The sequence below is a fragment of the Parasteatoda tepidariorum genome, chromosome 6 (genome assembly GCF_043381705.1).
Source record: "Parasteatoda tepidariorum isolate YZ-2023 chromosome 6, CAS_Ptep_4.0, whole genome shotgun sequence".
Taxonomy (NCBI): Eukaryota; Metazoa; Arthropoda; class Arachnida; order Araneae; family Theridiidae; genus Parasteatoda; species Parasteatoda tepidariorum.
In genome coordinates, this window is record NC_092209.1 from 33,216,822 (window position 1) to 33,234,609 (window position 17,788).

Consider the following 17,788-nt stretch of genomic DNA (forward strand, 5'->3'; position numbering starts at 1 on the left):
TTCAAATATTTTTTTTTAAATATTTGTTTTATTTTAAGTTGAAATAAGCAAAATATTAAATATTTAGCATTGCAATAATATTTGGTTATGAAATTCGATACAGTTTGGAGAAGGCGATACAATTTTGAAATTGCAAGACTATTTAAAGAAAAAGATATAATCAATTATGTAAAAGCAAAGAGAATTCAATGGCTAGGACATCTTGAGAGAATGGAGGAAGACAGAGGCACTAAGAAGATATTTAGGGGCAGTGCCAGGGCCAAAGGAAAAGAGGAAGGCCTGCCAAGCGATGGTTAGACGAGGTGGAGAAAGACCTTAAGATTCTAAAGGTCCGAAACTGGAAACAAAGAGCTAGAGATAGGCGACTTTGGAGAAAAATTGTTAGTGAGGTCATGGCCCAACATGAACTGTAATGCCAGGGAGTTAGTTAGTTAGTTAGTTATGAAGTTCAGCATGAAACTCCCGTGTGTTTTTCTGCGCTAATTGTAAAAATTTGGCTCACTTCCAAACAATACTTTTTCGAACGTGGCCTTATTTGCAGTTACTTAGAGTTATTCATGATAGAAATTTCTTTAATTTGTTCAATCAATTATTGATACACATTTGAATATGAATAAAAATTTTTTTTTCACAATACTCTTTTAGATTTTAAATTTCAGAACAAATTCTATCAGATTTTTTAGTAAGCATTAAATAGTTTTTAAAAGGAAACTAAATACCAAAACATATCTCTACTTGCAATTAAAGGGTCAGAAAAAAATATAAAATTTACACCAATGACCCATTTGCGTCGAAGGATTAAAGATTTAATTTGTACAAATGGAAGAAAGCTACGCTGTAGCCTATTTTATAATGTTAAAGTTACGTTCACATATTTTATTTAATTCAAAAGCAATAACTTTAATATGAAAATAAAGGAAAGGCGTAATAGTAATAATATCGTTTGTCTAAACTTCGTAGTCACTATCTCATTAGGCAATGTATTTTTTTGTAACAAAATATGCAATATTTAGATATACTTTGTATTACTTAACAGGGATGCTTTGTACGTTGTGTTAAATTTGAAAATCAAATTTTTAAACTACCTTTTACAGAAAAAAATGAATGCTAGCTTTTTAAATATTAACATTAACTAACAACAATTTCAATTAATGAGAAAACACTGAGTAAATCGCAAAATGCTTTGAGGAATCGAATCGAGAAATTGCGAAACAAAGCAATTTGCAAGAAACATATCAATCGCAAAATGCTTTGAGTAATTATTTCTCTTTAAAACCAAATGATTCTTAGATCAGCTCATAATTTTATGCCATTTTGAATTATTTTTTCAAAACTAGTTCTATGTTTAATGAGTTTAACAATAAATATAAACAAACCTAAAAAAGTAGCACCCCATCCTACTACTGTAGCCAAATGGTCAACCAAATCAGCGTCTTGAAGGGTCGGGTAAGGAAGACACACGGGGGCAATGCGGTCAGTGTATGAGGATAGACCAGTCGCTAGGCTCAAGAGTGCTATGTCATTGTACTGACCAGTAAATGAGAAGTTGCTATGCACTTTAACTTTCTCTATGGAAAAACTGTCTCCTCTGTGCATTGCACTTGAACCCAATTGTACAAGAAAAGAAGATGCAGGTCTGTTTGAAATAAAACAATTTTAAATATTCATCAACTATATTTTAAGTGCAAAAATGTTACTAATCTAACGTAAATGCAAAATGTTACTAATGAAATGCAGTTTTACAATAATTAATTAAAGTAATTATAAAGAATCAGTTTCTTTTCTTGCTTACGAATTCAAAATAACTGACCAGGGGAGACAGTTTCAGTACAATAATAGGTTACATTTCATAAGCAGTTTTGGTTTCGGACTACCTATCAGTACCAAAATTACTGACCAGGGGAGACAGTTTCAGAACAATAGGTTACATTTTATAAGCAGTTTTGGTTTCGGACTACCTATCAGTACCAAAATAACTGACCAGGGGAGACAGTTCCAGTACAATAGGTTACATTTCATAAGCAGTTTTGGTTTCGGACTACCTATCAGTACCAAAATAACTGTCCAGGAAAAGGCAGTTCCAGTACAATAGGTTACATTTCATAAGCAGTTTTGGTTTCGGACTACCTTTTAGTACCAAAATAACTGTCCAGGGGAGGCAGTTCCGGTACAATAGGTTACATTTCATAAGCAGTTTTGGTTTCAGATTACCTATCAGTACCAAAATAACTGACCAGGGGAGACAGTTTCAGTACAATAGGTTACATTTCATAAGCAGTTTTGGTTTTAGTCTGCCTATCAGGAGAGGGTAAACATTTTAGGTATTCAATTTCGCTTAGTTTTAGTCTGTCCAAAGAAAGTACTCCCTTTGCCAGTTATCTAGAGCATCTGTCGGTGGCAAGTGATATTTGAAGTGAAGTTCAAAATATTTTATGCATGGTAAACATTTAGAACAGGTTTCGACTTGGGTTTTATTTTTTGTTATTCACTTTCAAGTATATTTCAAGCAATGGTGGTAAAAGTTACGGTTTTTATTGAAAATATCGTAACAATATGATGTCAGTTTTTCCAAAGAATTTTTTACTTTGATTTTTCTCTTTTTTAAAAAGTTTATTCGATATAAGTTTCACTATCATGATAGAATTTCTTTTAAGACAAGCCTAATGATGATGGTTAATGTTGAGTACCAATAAAAAAAATGATATTAATATAAATAGTATAGTTTTAAAAGAGAACTTTTTACTAAGTTTTTCCTTTTTCTCTTTTCAATTAGGAATTAAAGCTTATTTAATACAAGCTTTACTATGGTGATATAGAAATAAGTGAAATATTTGAAGTGAAGATTTTGATTCATTTTAACGAATCGCAATACTATTACTAGATCATTTTTCTTCAAATTGTCTTTTATTGTTTCTAAGGTGTATTTATGTGACAATAAATTAGATTGTAATGAGCGACAATGGAAAAATTTAATTTTATACTATTTATTACTAGATAATTTTTCTTCAAATTGCCTTTTATTGCCTTTAAGGTGTATTTATGGGACAATAAATTGGATTGTAATGTGCGACAATGCAAAAATTTAATATAATTTATTTACATCATTATAATGAAAAGAACAGCTGCATTTCTTACTTTATATTTTAAAATATAGCAACATTATAAAAATTTAATTTAATACAATTTATTACGAGATCATTTTTTTAACTGTCTTTTATTGTTTTTAAGTGAGTATTTCTGTGACAGTAAATTAAATTGCAATGTGCGACAATACAAAAATTAATTTAATTTATTTATATCATTATAATGAAAAGAACAGCTGCATTTTTTACTTTATATTTTAAAGTATAGCATTTTATTTTACAATACAAGAGGAGTGTGAAGGTAAATAATTGCTTACTGATTGTTTATTATTTGGAAATCTCTAAAAAAGCATCGCCCGTAAAGATGCGATATGACTATATCCTTAATGACTTGAAAACTTTTTTTTTCTTCATTTTTTTACGGAAAAAAATTAAGTTTAAAAATATTTAGCTAAAGTTTAGGTCGAAATAATTAAACTCAAAATTATTTTATTTCAACAAAATTTTCAAAACGTAAAATTTTTGCAAACTGAGATACAGATTTTTGTATTTTATCAGAAAATATTATTTTTTAAAATGAAAATGTTATTCAGAAAACTTAACTATAATAAACTTAAACTATAACACTTTGATTTGTAATAAAAATAAAAACATAAAGTGCATTAGTACATAAATCACAGTCAAACTTTTAATGTAACTACTGGAAAGGAAAATTGTTATTAAAATGAGATTAAAAAATTACTAACAATGGAGAGGCAGTAGTACCACTGACACAGCAATGAGCAGCAGTTAAAATATAGCGACTATTTATAAGTGAGCCTCCACACAAGAACTTATTTGGTCTAGCTGTAGTAAATCTTTGGAATATAGCAGCCTAAAAATAAAAAATATTTTAGGTCACCTATATGATTTTAAATTAATAGTAAAAATGAAAGTAATGTTTGAATAAAAGGTGCGATTATCAAATGGAATACTATAAATTTTTAAAATTTAAACTTTCCGTAATTGTTTTACGAACTGATTTGTCGTAGTAATGATTCACTAATTTATGAATCAGCTTATTTTTGCTCTTCATCCTTTCTTTATTCTTTTGCTAAATCAGGAATTCATAGTTGCAATGATTATTAATTAAACAAAAATCGTATACGACTTTTGTGTGCATATACTAGACACCTTTGCTTTATCTATCCGAGTGTAGTACCTTTACAGCACTTGAAGCACCAATTAGGCCAATATATTTCAATAAAGGCAAATTCCAATAAAGGTTTGATTGAAAAAAATTTCGAACTTGCATTAATGCAATTATTTTAGTTAAAAAAAGTATTCATAACAAATCATATGGTTCATTAAATCTTTTCATTTCTAAATATTTCAGAAGTAGTTCACGCAAAATATAAAATGTGAATATCCATTCTTTTACTATAATAACGATTGTTTAATGTTCAAAATAGTTATTGAATATTCAGTTAAATATGCTCAAAAAGAATATTCACCATCCACGGCCATTGATTCGCTCTTGATTCAGTACCTCCAGAAATATTTGGCGAGTAAGGAGCACGACCACAAGCTATAAAAATATAGATAAAAAATTAAAGAAATGTCAGTTTCTAAAGCACATAAATTTCTAATAAATAATTAAAAGTAATAAATTGAACTATATATATATGAGTAAACGTAAGAAAAACACAACGTTGAAGACGCAATAAAGAATAAATATTTCTTATAAAGTTTTACGCATAATGTTTTTCTTATAATGTTTATCCTTATGATGTTTTACGCAGTTTTGAGTATAATTGTTACTTATATAAAAAATGCATAAAAAATAAATAAATAATAAAAATAATAAAATAAATAAAACCTTTGTTAAATAATTATTATTTGTACAATCAGTTATTGCATTACAAAGTTAGAAACACTTGTAACTTTCAATTTCCTGTAGGATAAAAAAAATCCCTTTAATCAAGCTGAATCAAAATTATGAGTTGCCATTGGTAAACAAAATTATATTAGGTTCAATAGTAGCTAAAAATTAATCTATAACTTGCGTTATTTAATTTTGATATTAGCTGTTCAAGTTTCTCCAACAGAAAAATTGACTTATGAACTCCACTGGGCTATTCAGAAACCTAAAGAGTCACACAAAAAATTGTCATTTACTATTTCCAATAAAAAATTTAAAAGGACTAGTTTGTCATTGTCCGAAGATTCTTCTTAAACTTACTTAATTTATTTATAAAATTGACATAATCAATTATTACTTTAATTTTACATTTAATTAATACAGCATTTAAATTAGTAGTAATTAAACTATATATATACTTTTAATAACATTTTAAATATATTTAAACACATAAATTATCATTTCAAAGTTTGCCTTAAAGTATCATTTCACTTTCCAGGCTAAAGAAATTTTTCAATACGGTAAAAAGGGGGACTTTTTAGTCTGCATGTGAACCCTTGTTAAAAATCCTCTCTTTTAACTTAATCCCTCATTTTATTCCTACTTTTTGATTAAAAACGGCTTTGAGAATCCTGGTGTTATTATTATATTTTGGAAGTTCTAAACTAGAATATTTAACATTTTTTGCTGTCGTTCAATTAACAATAAACATATTATGCTTAAAACCATTTTTAAAAAACCTCCTGTTAGAAGAAATTAAAGCATGATACAAAAAATAAACCTTCGTAACTCTAAATATCTTTCCGATCTTAACAGGCCTCATATAAGGAAAATTCTCCACTTCCGATGGACAAAACTGTTATGTTTTTGGTACCTGGAGGCCTGTTTTTGGTACTAGGAGACTTGTACAAAGAGAGTATGTCATAAAATCAACTCATGTAAAGGGATTTTTCTTTTATATTTTCCTTGTAAGTGCCTGACGAAGAATAAGTGTGAATTTTTTCAGGTTTTCAGAGCAGTTTTTTTTAATAGTTTGAAATCCAAAAACGTCAATTTTTAGACAGAGCACGCCCGCTAAATAGAAAGTGTTTAAAAAATATCCGGTTTTAAAATATGGTTCATTTCTATCTGTAAGCGAGTAGACAAATTTGAAACCAATTATTTTAGTTTTGGACAGTTTACTCATTTTAACCTGGTTGTTCTGATTTTAACCAAGTTACAGTAATTTTAACCTAGTTTTGGTTTCAGCATAGGCAAACCATGGCTCTTGCGCCGAAAATTTACATGAATCAATTATTATTTCCCTATCCTTAACCGATCGGGAAATAATAATTGAACTCAAAAATAAATGGCACCATTACTGTATAAAAAAACATCTTGCATAGTGGAGTTGGGAGTCAAATGGATTATAAGTTAATTAAATGGGAAACTTGGTAACAATGACATTTAAATGGGTAACTGGATATGGTAGTCAGAAGGATAACTTGGTAAAAATGATAGTAAAATGGGGTTAGTTGGTAACAATGATAGTCCAGTGAATAAATTGGAAAACAAAGAGTGGACGAAAAGTTTAGAATTGAATACCTGGTTCGGAAGCTCTATTTGTTTCAAGGCTATCAAAAGGTCCAAATGTCAATTTATTCAACGTGATTGATGAAACAGTTGAAAAAAATGACTCAACGCCATCATCCTTTTTTGTTCCATAGCTCTGTGTACCAGCGACTTCAGATGAAACAAGCGAAAGTTCAGTGATGTCATCAGTATTTTCTCTTGGTATCGGAGTAAGAGTTTTTGATGTTTCGATGGTTTTTGATGTAGTGATCAATATAAACGGAATTTCAGTATCATGGTTTTCAATCTCAGAACTATCGTAGACCTCATGTGGGTTTCTTTCCAAGGATTTTTGTTCTTCAGAATTGAGAATACTTCGAACTGTATTGGATTCAGGAGTAATATTTGGAGGAATTATGGATGTCGTAGTTGGAATTCTAGGCTTAAAATTAGGAATTATCTTATCGGGGTTTGGAAATACTATCTTGTCGTTTCCGGCATGCAACTCAATTTCTCCACTTGATGCCTGTAAAGATTAAATTAAAATACGGAAAATTACTATGTCATAAAGAAAATCGTCTAATACAGTGTGTTCTAAAATTCATACTGGAAATAATTTTGATGGAAAACACAAGTTCTTAATTAAAACTTTTTGTTAATTATTTCTTGTTGTTGTTGATTTATAAAGTTTTCAGTATAGTACAAGCTATAAAGCAGCACAATGGGTTATTAAAAAGGGGCTTTGCTATTTTTATTTTATTTTATAACCACCGTCCTACAGTCGACCCAATTTTTGGGCTTATGACTACTAATGTTCATCTCAGTAGCCTTGTAATTTTGAACTCAATCCAGAAGAGCTCCTGGATCAAGTAATGGAAGAAATTTGGCTTCGTGGAGGACTTTTTGATGGAACTAACCCACATTTGCGTTACATGGAGAGAAAGACCAAGAGTACCTCCCACGGTTAACCTTACTGTAAAGGGACTCTAACCCATGATCCGTCTGCCACCAAGGACATTTCACGTCAGCACTGTGGTCGGTGCAAGCCGAATACCGAATTCGTATCGACCAGCCATTGCTGGGATTCGAAGCCGGTTCACCTCATTGGAAGGCGAACTCTCTATCCCCTGAGCCATCGTGGCTCTGTTATTTTTATTGAGATGAGGAAGGCAGTATGACTTTTGATAGTTCAGGGCTACTGGGAATGGAATTGCTAGAACGAAAGAACAACGCTCTCTCATCGTCGAGTATCATTGTGCTTTTTTCTGGGCTCAGTAATTTTCTTTCGTGGGGATCAGAATTTGTCACCTGTATCATAAAATGTAACTATAAAATTTGCATTATTATGGGCTCTTTCAGAAAAAATCTCGGATTTACAACAAGAGCAGCCCACTATCACAAAAGCTGCGAAGGATGAAATCGACTGAATGAAATTCAACAACATTTGTGCAAAATGGGGAGGGAAAATATCAATGGTTCCTGAATAGAGAAATCAAATTTTAAATAAGTCGTATATTTAAAATATCATTTCTCAGAAATTATTTCGTCGAGTTTGTTCAAACTTTGTGTTTTGCTCAGTGGCCGAGATAGCCTGGTTGGTAGGTCGTTGGATCCATGCCCTAGAGGTAGCGAGTTCAATTTCTGTCGGCCAAAGACTCCCCGTGTAATGAATGGTGAGTGGTGCACGTTAAATCAGTTGGGTCATGAAGTCCTCTAAGTTCCCAGAACAAATAAAGACCTATGGGGGTACTGAATTGAAGATTGATCGTTCACTGGTTCAGGTCGAAATTGCGATCTATGGATGAATGAACGGATGCATGAATCGGTCCGCCCTTTTTAACGGTCTGGGACGTGTGTGTGTGTGTGTGACTAAAGACGTATTCTTGGCCGTAGATGGCGCCATTGAATAACAAGAAACGCACCCTCTGCATTAAATTCACTTGCTATTGGCAAGTGAAATTAGAAACAACTAAATGTTTGGTAATAAGTCTTTTACTTTTCTATAACCACAATTTCTAGGTATGAGCTTTGTTATGATAAACAATTACCATAACCAAACGAACAGTTTAAATACCGTAAATTTTAGTCTTATTACCGGAATTCCCGTTTTTTTTTTTCAAGAAATGTCTTTACCTTACAAGTATGGGAATTTACCAGGTTTTTTTTCTCCGTATTGATTGTGTGTATTTTGAAATATTTTTACACTAGTATGAACAGATTGACTCACAATTTTTTTTGATCCCAGGACTTCATCACTGGGATAAGTAATTACCGACGAATCTTCAACATCCCAGTCCTTAACGCCATCTGTCGGAAATGGGCAACAGTAAAGAGATGGATCATGCGCCATGCAAGGTGACAACTTCACGTTTTGGATTCTACAATACCGTTTTGCAACACAGAGACCGGCATGACCAGACTCAGACTTGCACCTGATTCGACTGAAACTACTTGCTTCTGAAATCAAGAAGAGAGAAAAATCTTTATAGATATATGTCACAATAATTTCTTTCAATGTTTAATTATTTTTCAAATGACGGTTAAATTTGTTTTAAATTAACATTTAACATTTTATTTTGATTCTAAGGAAGCTTGATAAAACGAATTCTAAGGAAGTTTTTGATTCTAAGGTAGTTTGATAATATTATCAATGATTTATTTATATTTAGATTTCTTTAAAAAATACACGAGCATATGCTTCCTTAAATGCATATGTTAAACAATTTTTACAAATATTTGTAACTTCTTATCATCACAGAGAGCGAATTTCAAGCCACAGTAAAATTTAGATTGTTCATGATTGTTCTCAATTGTTCATGCTGAAATTTTCATGCTTGATAATGTCAAACGCATAATATTTGTTAATAGACTAGCACTCGAGAAAAAACAATTTAAAACATGCAATCTATATTTGAAACATGAACTTAAACACATAATATTTATTTTACGATAAATCTATATATATATTTCTCTTACACGGCGACAAAAAAAAGCCTCATTACAACCCCCCGAATGGCAACGCTAGAAAATCGACCAATGATTGCCGCTAAAAATGTCACATGCCAAATCTAGTTGAGATGGCTCAACATATAGCGCTTTTAAAAACGGAAACTGAAATAAAAAGAGAGAGCATGAGCTAGGCAGAAGTGAGTAGTCTTTGTCGATAGATCTCAATTTTAGTATTTTGTCGAAAGCGTTTTTTTTCACTAATTTATATATTACGAATTTATTAGATGATTTGTGATTTATATCACGAATTTATTTGTTTTAATAGAATTCATTCGTTTATGCAAGTTTTTCCATTGCAATTCACTTATTTCAATTTTTAATAGACTTAATTATAGCCAAAATTTTAACCTTTTTATAGAGATTTCAGTTTTAGAAATTTTATCTTAAGATTTTATACTATAGCACATTTCTAATAGGTTTAACGAATTACATGTCATTTATTTGAATTCAAATTTATTTTAATCCCTTAGTATTTACTAAAAAGATGTAATTTTTTTTTAAAAAAAAGTTGTTATATGGATTTGAATGATTGTTTTGAATTCTTAGAATTTTGTGCATTTGCAATGTACCTAAGTTAGTAGCGAGCAAAGCGAGCTTGGTTTGCGAAGCAAGCCATATAAGATTGCGTAGCAATTTTGGGGGGTTGGCGAGCGTTTGCGAGCATTGGGCGCAGCCCACTAGTATATTTTAATAGCATGCTTTTTATTGAAAACAAGAAGAAATCAGAAAGCTATAAGGCAAGAAGAATGCTCTAGTTCAATTTTCTAATTCAAAAAAAAAAAAAAAAAAAAAAAAAAAAAAAAAAAAAAAAAAAANAAAAAAAAAAAAAAAAAAAAAAAAAAAAAAAAAAAAAAGAAGAAGAAGAAAAAAAGAGAGAGAGACAGAGAGAGAGAAAAATGAAAGCTTAGGTGATTTTTGGTACAAATTTGTCCACTTATAAGGATATTATAAGTCGCCAAACACTGTAAAGAAATAGCATATCTATTGATCTCTCATTAGGAATGCTGAAAGAATAAGCTTTCAGCCATCTATGATGAGGCAAAAAGGGAGGAAGGGGAAATTGTGGGCCCTAAGCCCATGCCTGTGGGGCCTAGGAAATAATCAGGCCCTGCAATGTAGCAAAATAAAAAATAGAATTATAATATTTTTCTCACCTATTTTGAAAATATTCAGCAGTAAAACTGTAGTAAAAACCAAAATAATCAGCATGGTTCATAATGTCAAAGTGTCAATATTCTGTCATTTTCTTCACGTTGTCTGATTGCTATTCTTCAAAAGAAATTCACATACAATTAAAAAATTACCTATAAACTGGATTTTTACATTTTATGGAAAGTAAAAAAATATTTATAATCTTACAATGCGAAAATAAGTATGGTTCAGATAATATTTTACCAGAATATGGTAAAATTTACCGAGTTTCTGGCTTTATGGGAACACCAAAAGGCTTGGAAATTTTCACCGAAGCGCTTTGGTAATGATTTTGGTAAAAGGAAAATTAAAATATTGCTTTATAATATATGAGAAAATTTTGTAAATGTCATAAATTTTTGTAATTTTATTATAATACCATAGAGCATGGCATAAAAACCACACATTCGGTTAAATTTATTTCTCAGTTTTGTGATTTTTACTAAATGTGTGGTAATAAGAACTCTAATTTCAATTACCAGAATTTTAGATAAACCGTTATTATATGAAAGGAAAAACTACCAAAGGAATGGTTTAAATACCGTATATTTTAGTTTTTATTACCTGAAATGTCATTAAAGTACGGTATTTTTACTAGAATTTTTTTCTCCATGTATTTTAATATGTTCAACTTAGTTTGTAGAATTATAAACCTTCATGAGTTGAAAAAGTCTTAATATTCTTCATACAAATGACAGAAACTCAGTTTTTTCTTTAATAAATTTATTTCAAAAAAGAAAAAAAAAAACATAATTTCCTTTTTAATATACCGAAAACATAATTACTTTCCCTCCTTCAAATGTAATATTCAAACTTTTTTTTTATTTCCAATGAGCTGCGCAATCGGTCTTGCTGATGAGCAGACCTAGTGCGTTCTCCAGAGGTGGTATCCACTCTTTCAGGACCACCACAATGGGTGAGATACCGTTGGTCATGTTAATTTGGACGTCTAGTTTCTGCCACACTAGATGGCAGCACCGAGACTCTATTTGGATACTAAAGTGCACTAGGAATTCAATTTTGCCGGAAATGACAAGAGCCAATAAGGCACTCCAGGGATCTTTTACATGCCGCATAATCGTACGACATGGCCGCTGAGGATTTTCTGCATCCCGAAAATCCGGTGTCTGGGCCGGGGATCGAACCCGCAGACTTGGGCTGCGACAAACCAACTGCGCCACCCAGTCACATATTTAAACTATACCAGCATGTATTTTATTATTTTTTCCACTATAATTGAAAAAATATTCATAACAAAACTATTCTTAAAATATGTGAAGAGGTACAGAAGTTACCCATAAAAGTTTGTGAATTACTACTATTGAATAATGTTTTTATATTATCAATCACATTTTTCTATTCGAAAACGTTTAACTAAAATAGCGAAAAATCTTTACTGCGCTTTTTTGTTTAAAGAAAATAAATTTTAAATAATATTTTTTTTCATAAGTTTTGACTCATGTTCTCTAGTTTTCAAATAAAATGTTTTTTAATTATCGGTCTTAAATATTGAAATGAATTTCAGATATTTCATTTTGTGTCCCCATACCATTTCTTTATCATCGCTGTAAAAAATTACGGTTCAAATTACGATATAAGTTCCCAGCACTTCGGTTGTATTATCCGTAAAATCCATTTTACCGTAATTTTTACAGTCATATTTATTTAGAGTGATTCAGTGATTTTACTGTAACTATTACTGTAAAATTACAGTCATATTTATTTAATTAGAGTGATTCAGTGATTTTACTGTAAAAATTACGGTACCACAGATTCTTTATTCTGTAATTTGTTCCTATAAAGATGGATTTTATATATAGAAATACCGGCATTATGAGAGTCGGTACTTTTTAGAGTGTAGAAGGCAAGCATTAATTTCTCTTATTCCTAAATACTTGCTCCAACTGTTGATATTCAAATAGAAAAATCTCCAAAAGTTTCATTTTGTATTAAAATCAACCTACAATTGACACAATATTTACTTTAAGTTTTTAATTAAGACAGATACATAAGTAATAGAATAAAATCAAGGTCAAGTGCATAAGTAAAAGAATAAATACAAGGCTAAAAGCATAAGTAAAAATAAAACGTTTTATTTAAGTTATTGATAAAAACACGTGATGAATTCTTAACAACAATGATCTTAATCGCACCATCACAAAATTGCCCCCCTTTTTATTATTTTTATTAAATCTGCCACACTGATCGGAAAAACGACCACGAAACTCTTGATTTTCGCTGAAAATGAGTTTTTCCAAAACATTAGTAGGGATTTCAAGCAAAGTAGTTAGAGTTTAATTGTTTCAAACTTAGGTTGATGAAAGATTTTATTTATCATTTCTGTGATCAACATGGCCATTTTAGAAAAATGAGAAATATTTTAATTTTCGGGAAAAAAATAGAAAAAAAAAAAGAATTTTTTATTCAACATTATTATTATTTACTTGCTACAACATTGATATTTTCCACTAATGTTTGCTGATAGGGACCAAATAAATAATTCACCGAAAAAAAAAAGGAATGTATATAATTGTAATACAATTTAATTCGTAAAACACGAAGATAATTGTTTGTGGATGGATGTGCTAATTATAGCTATGATGAGATAATTAACTAAATATTTATCTGTTATTTGAATTGTCATAATTACTATCTATTTCTCTTAATTAAGGCCTAATAATGATTCGTAATAAGTCATGAATAATTGCATGTGGATGAATTATTTAATAACTATGGATATACCAATTATTTATATATCATTCGATTGCCATAATTGATATCGTTAAATTTTTAATAAAAACCAAATAATTTGTAAAGTACATAGATAATCATGTATAGATGGATGATTTAATAACAGTTGATTATCCAAATAATTGTCATTAAATATTTATAATTATTATCAATATTTTTTGGGGGAAACACATTGGATGGATGTATATAACTGTGGATTTATCTTACATTAGTCAGTTATTGAATTTTAATATATTTAATATAAAAGTTTTTTTTTATCAAAACTAAATAATAATTTGTAAAGCACATCGATAGTTAAATGTTGAGGTATTTGGTATTGCGTATCAATCATATATTTATCTGCTATTGAATTGCCCCAATTATTATCAGCATTTTAAGATATCTTTACTTCTAAAGACCAAATAAATAATTCACAAAAGACATAACAAACAGGTATTACTGACAGTTAGTGATTGTCAGATTTTACTCACCGAAATATCATCCATATCAGTTAAAAACTCCAAAGCAATATCTATTTCTTCATGGAATTGAACAATTCTAGGGAAGAAAGTTATTGTGCAGGGTTTTTCTGATTTCTTTCCTCACTTCTATCTGGTTTTGGGACACTAATAGTTGCGTGTTGAGATACAAAATAACCTCTCGACCTTGAAAAAGTCAGCCCACGGACATAGAAAGTAAACAAGTAAGAAAATGCAATTTGCCTGTCTTGTGCTTTCCTGCACGATATACAACTATTGAAAATTCATATTCTTCAAACCATTAACTTCAATTTAATGCGCACAATAAATTTTTGCTTCATTAACAATTTATGTGACAGAAATTTATGAGCAACTGTGACAGAATAATTTTGTTGCAACTGATGTGACAATTATATTGCTTTTTCTTGTATCATCATTTCTTACTAACTATTTCTAGTTAGTAATAAAAAAATTCTAAAGGCATTCATTGTTAGTATTGATAATTTGCCGGATGGTTAAATGCATCGTTGTTTCTTAGAACTGAAACCTGTATCATTTGAATTTAATAGTGTTTTTAAACATTATTGTAATTGTTTTCTTGAAAGCAATTAAAATAATAATTCCTTAAGCCATTAACTTCAATTTCCTGCGCACAATAAAACGCACAATAAATTACAACAGATGTGACAAAAAAATTGCTTTTTCTTGAACCATCATTTGTTCCTATAACTATTTCTATTTAGTAATAAAAAGCACTTCTAAAGGTATTCATGGTTAGTTATTTTATATTTTATAACTGTCTTTTAACAATCGACCCAATTTTGACTGTACGACTACTACTGTTCAACTCCGCTGCCTTGCAATTTTGAACCCAATTCAAAAGACGGGGGACTAATGAATCAAGTATTGGGAGCATTTGCGTTACATGGAGGGAAAACTTCGAAAACTTCCTTTTGGTTATCTTGACGGCAAAGGTACTCTAACACAGGATCCGTCAACCGCTAAGGATTTTTTACGTCAGCACTGTGGTCGATGCGAACCGGGAGCGGAATTCGTGTCGACCAGCTATTGCTGGGATTTGAACCCGGTTCACCACATTTGAAGGCGAACTTGCGATGGATTTAGTTAAAGGGGAAAGAATACGGAAGGAGCAGTTCATACAACAATGTGCTCGGTGGCAGATGCATAGAAAAAATATATAGTTCATGTATAGTAGAAATAAAGAATTATAATAAATAAATGTTTATTTTTACAGTACAATATATACATTTCATTTTCTGTGATTCATTTTCCTTGTAAAATACGCTGAATCCATGTCAAATAGGATGAAACTTTAGTGTACACACCAGGATATTCAACAAGTCCACATTGATAACCGAAAGATACAATGCCTATCTGAATCCATTTTTTTCCTTTCTCCACTACTAAAGGACCGCCTGAATCTCCCTGAAAACATCATCACAATCAATGATAAAGAAACAATCAATGGAAAAGAGCAATCAAGGAAAACAACAATCAATGATAAAGGAATGAAAATGCACTAAAATGAATTTTAAAGCATATTAGTTAAAATGACATAAAAAAATATCAATCGATTGTGCCTAGGCGTTTTCTGACTATCTATTAGCCTGGCAAACACGTTTTTTTTTTTTTAATTTTAGCATTTTATATCATATTAAAGGTTTTGGCAAAATATTTTAAATTATTCAGAAAACGGTATTTTTTGTCCAACCCGAATCTAGGATTTTTCTTGCTCGAGTTAATTTATGTCAATTTTCATATTATTGAAATGAAGTAAAGTTGAGAAAAATGAGTATTTTAGACCCATACCTCCTTCGATTTACTTTTTATCGTAGTTCTAAGACAGCAAACATTTCTCGTGACATTTTCGCTGTGTGTTATGTTATAGCTGAAAGAACCATTCGTGGTTGGTATGCTAATCTCTGGTCGTCCAGTTAAATTCGATCCTTAAATTAAGCCAACTTTTGTAGAGAAATTCCCGTTAGATCATAAGACAACTGACTTCATGATAGTTTTTTCCATATTTTTCGAGAAATCAGCATTCAGAAATCTATCAGGATCAATTATTAGTTTCTAAAGACTATTTCAGTTTACTATTAAAAAACGGCAATAAATTCACTTTTTAAATTTAAAAAAAAACTTTACATTTTGACATATTCAAAAAATAAGTTCAACAATGTTTTTAATAAATAAAAAATTAGCACAGTGGCATTTAATTACTTAAAGAGTATTTTTTAAGTTTTGTTCTTGTCATTCTTAGTATTGATTTAATAGTATGTGTGCGCATTAATTTCGAATTGTTTTGTTTCTCACAGATATTTTAAAATTTGTTATACAATTAGTGATTGAATTCATTCTATTAATTATTCAAAGTATTTACTTGACAAGCATCTCCTTTTCCTCCAGGTTTTCCAGCACACAGCATATCAGATGTAATTCCGTGTGGTAGAGATTTCGTTCGAAATCGATCGTAGGAGTTTTGGCACCGATTAAAATTTATTATTTGAAGTTCGGCATCTTGCAAAACGTTGCTACTCAATCCACCTGAAAGGATAAAAAAAAGAAATTTGTCTGATTTTTGCAGAATTCTACAGGACATACAATTAGAATTGTAAAAATATATATGTAAAAATATATTATTGCCGACCCAATTTTGGGTTTACGACTACCAATGTTCAACTCTGTAGCCTTGTAATTTTGAACCAATCCAGAAGACAAGGCAACTCCTGGATCAGTACCCCCAGAGGCATTGATTTGTTATGGGAACATGGCGGACTTTTCGACTCGACAGAATTTTAACGTGCATCAGTCACCATTTACTACACGGGGAGTCTTCGGCCGGCTGCGATCGACCCCACGAACTCTTGGACATGGGCCCTGTGCCCAACCAACCAGGCTATCTCGGCCCTTAGGTTGCTATATTCAAATGAACGTTTCAGGGCAAACGTTCTAATAGGCGTTAAAGTAACATTGAGTCTGTGAAATAAAAAACGATACTTAATGTATCGGCCGTTGTAACGGGAAGGTGGCTGTAATGGAGGGTTTTACTGAAGAGCGTAGACTGCTTAATTAATAATTTTTTAGAAAAATTAGAGATTCATCCGATCAATTATATCTGTCAATCAGTTAGGGTTTTCGTATTCTTTGTCGGGAAATGAACTGTCTGGCAACTGTCCGTAAAATGATCTGTCGAGCAAACGTACCTGTTGGGCAAATGAGTTGTCGGGCAAACGGAGTTATGCAATCGATCTGTCGGCAATCGAGTCTTGAGAAAGAGTACCAGACCCGAAAATAAAAGATTATGCGAACAAAGACAATACGTATAAGACAAGCACTGCAAGCACTTTCATTCTTACCGAAGCTAGTGTGACCCCATCCAGCTACAGTAGCCGGAGTTTGAGGATTCATTGACGTCAGATCCTGCGTTGTAGGTAAACAAAGAGTTGATACTTTGCTGTTTAATATGACATCTTCGGATAAAATGATGATTGCAATGTCATGGTAGTAAATTCTCTGCTTGTATTCATCATGGAGTTTTATTCTAGTTATGCGTCGATGCTCTTGGATGAATTCACTTTCTTCGTCAGACACCAAAGTGAGATTAGTTACTCCGAGGATGGCTGTGTACCTCATGACACTATTCCTGTATTTGAAATAAAAAATATGATCAATTGACAGAACAAAAGACGAGTGTAAAAAATTAAAAGCAAAATGGGGGATAATTTAAGAAATATAACTTTGATTTTCACCAAAAAAGTTAACGGTGCAGATAATTTGAGTTGTTGTTGTTGTCGTTTGACAAGTGTCGAAAAGTACAAGTTAAA

The 17,788-nt window shown here is 31.0% G+C and overlaps 1 protein-coding gene across 1 annotated transcript in view; it reads right to left on the minus strand.

Moving 5' to 3' along the window:
* Window positions 1-17,788, minus strand: part of LOC107456435 (ovochymase-1) — a 35,459-nt gene that overhangs the window by 2,674 nt on the left and 14,997 nt on the right. Inside the window, exons 7-15 of the mRNA XM_071181760.1 lie at window positions 17,321-17,607; window positions 16,345-16,508; window positions 15,231-15,389; window positions 10,698-10,755; window positions 8,762-8,991; window positions 6,568-7,060; window positions 4,577-4,650; window positions 3,830-3,957; window positions 1,377-1,636 (exon numbers count right to left, since the gene is read on the minus strand). Of these exons, the coding sequence (XP_071037861.1) occupies window positions 1,377-1,636; window positions 3,830-3,957; window positions 4,577-4,650; window positions 6,568-7,060; window positions 8,762-8,991; window positions 10,698-10,755; window positions 15,231-15,389; window positions 16,345-16,508; window positions 17,321-17,607 (1,853 nt within the window). The remainder of the gene's footprint in view (window positions 1-1,376; window positions 1,637-3,829; window positions 3,958-4,576; window positions 4,651-6,567; window positions 7,061-8,761; window positions 8,992-10,697; window positions 10,756-15,230; window positions 15,390-16,344; window positions 16,509-17,320; window positions 17,608-17,788) is intronic.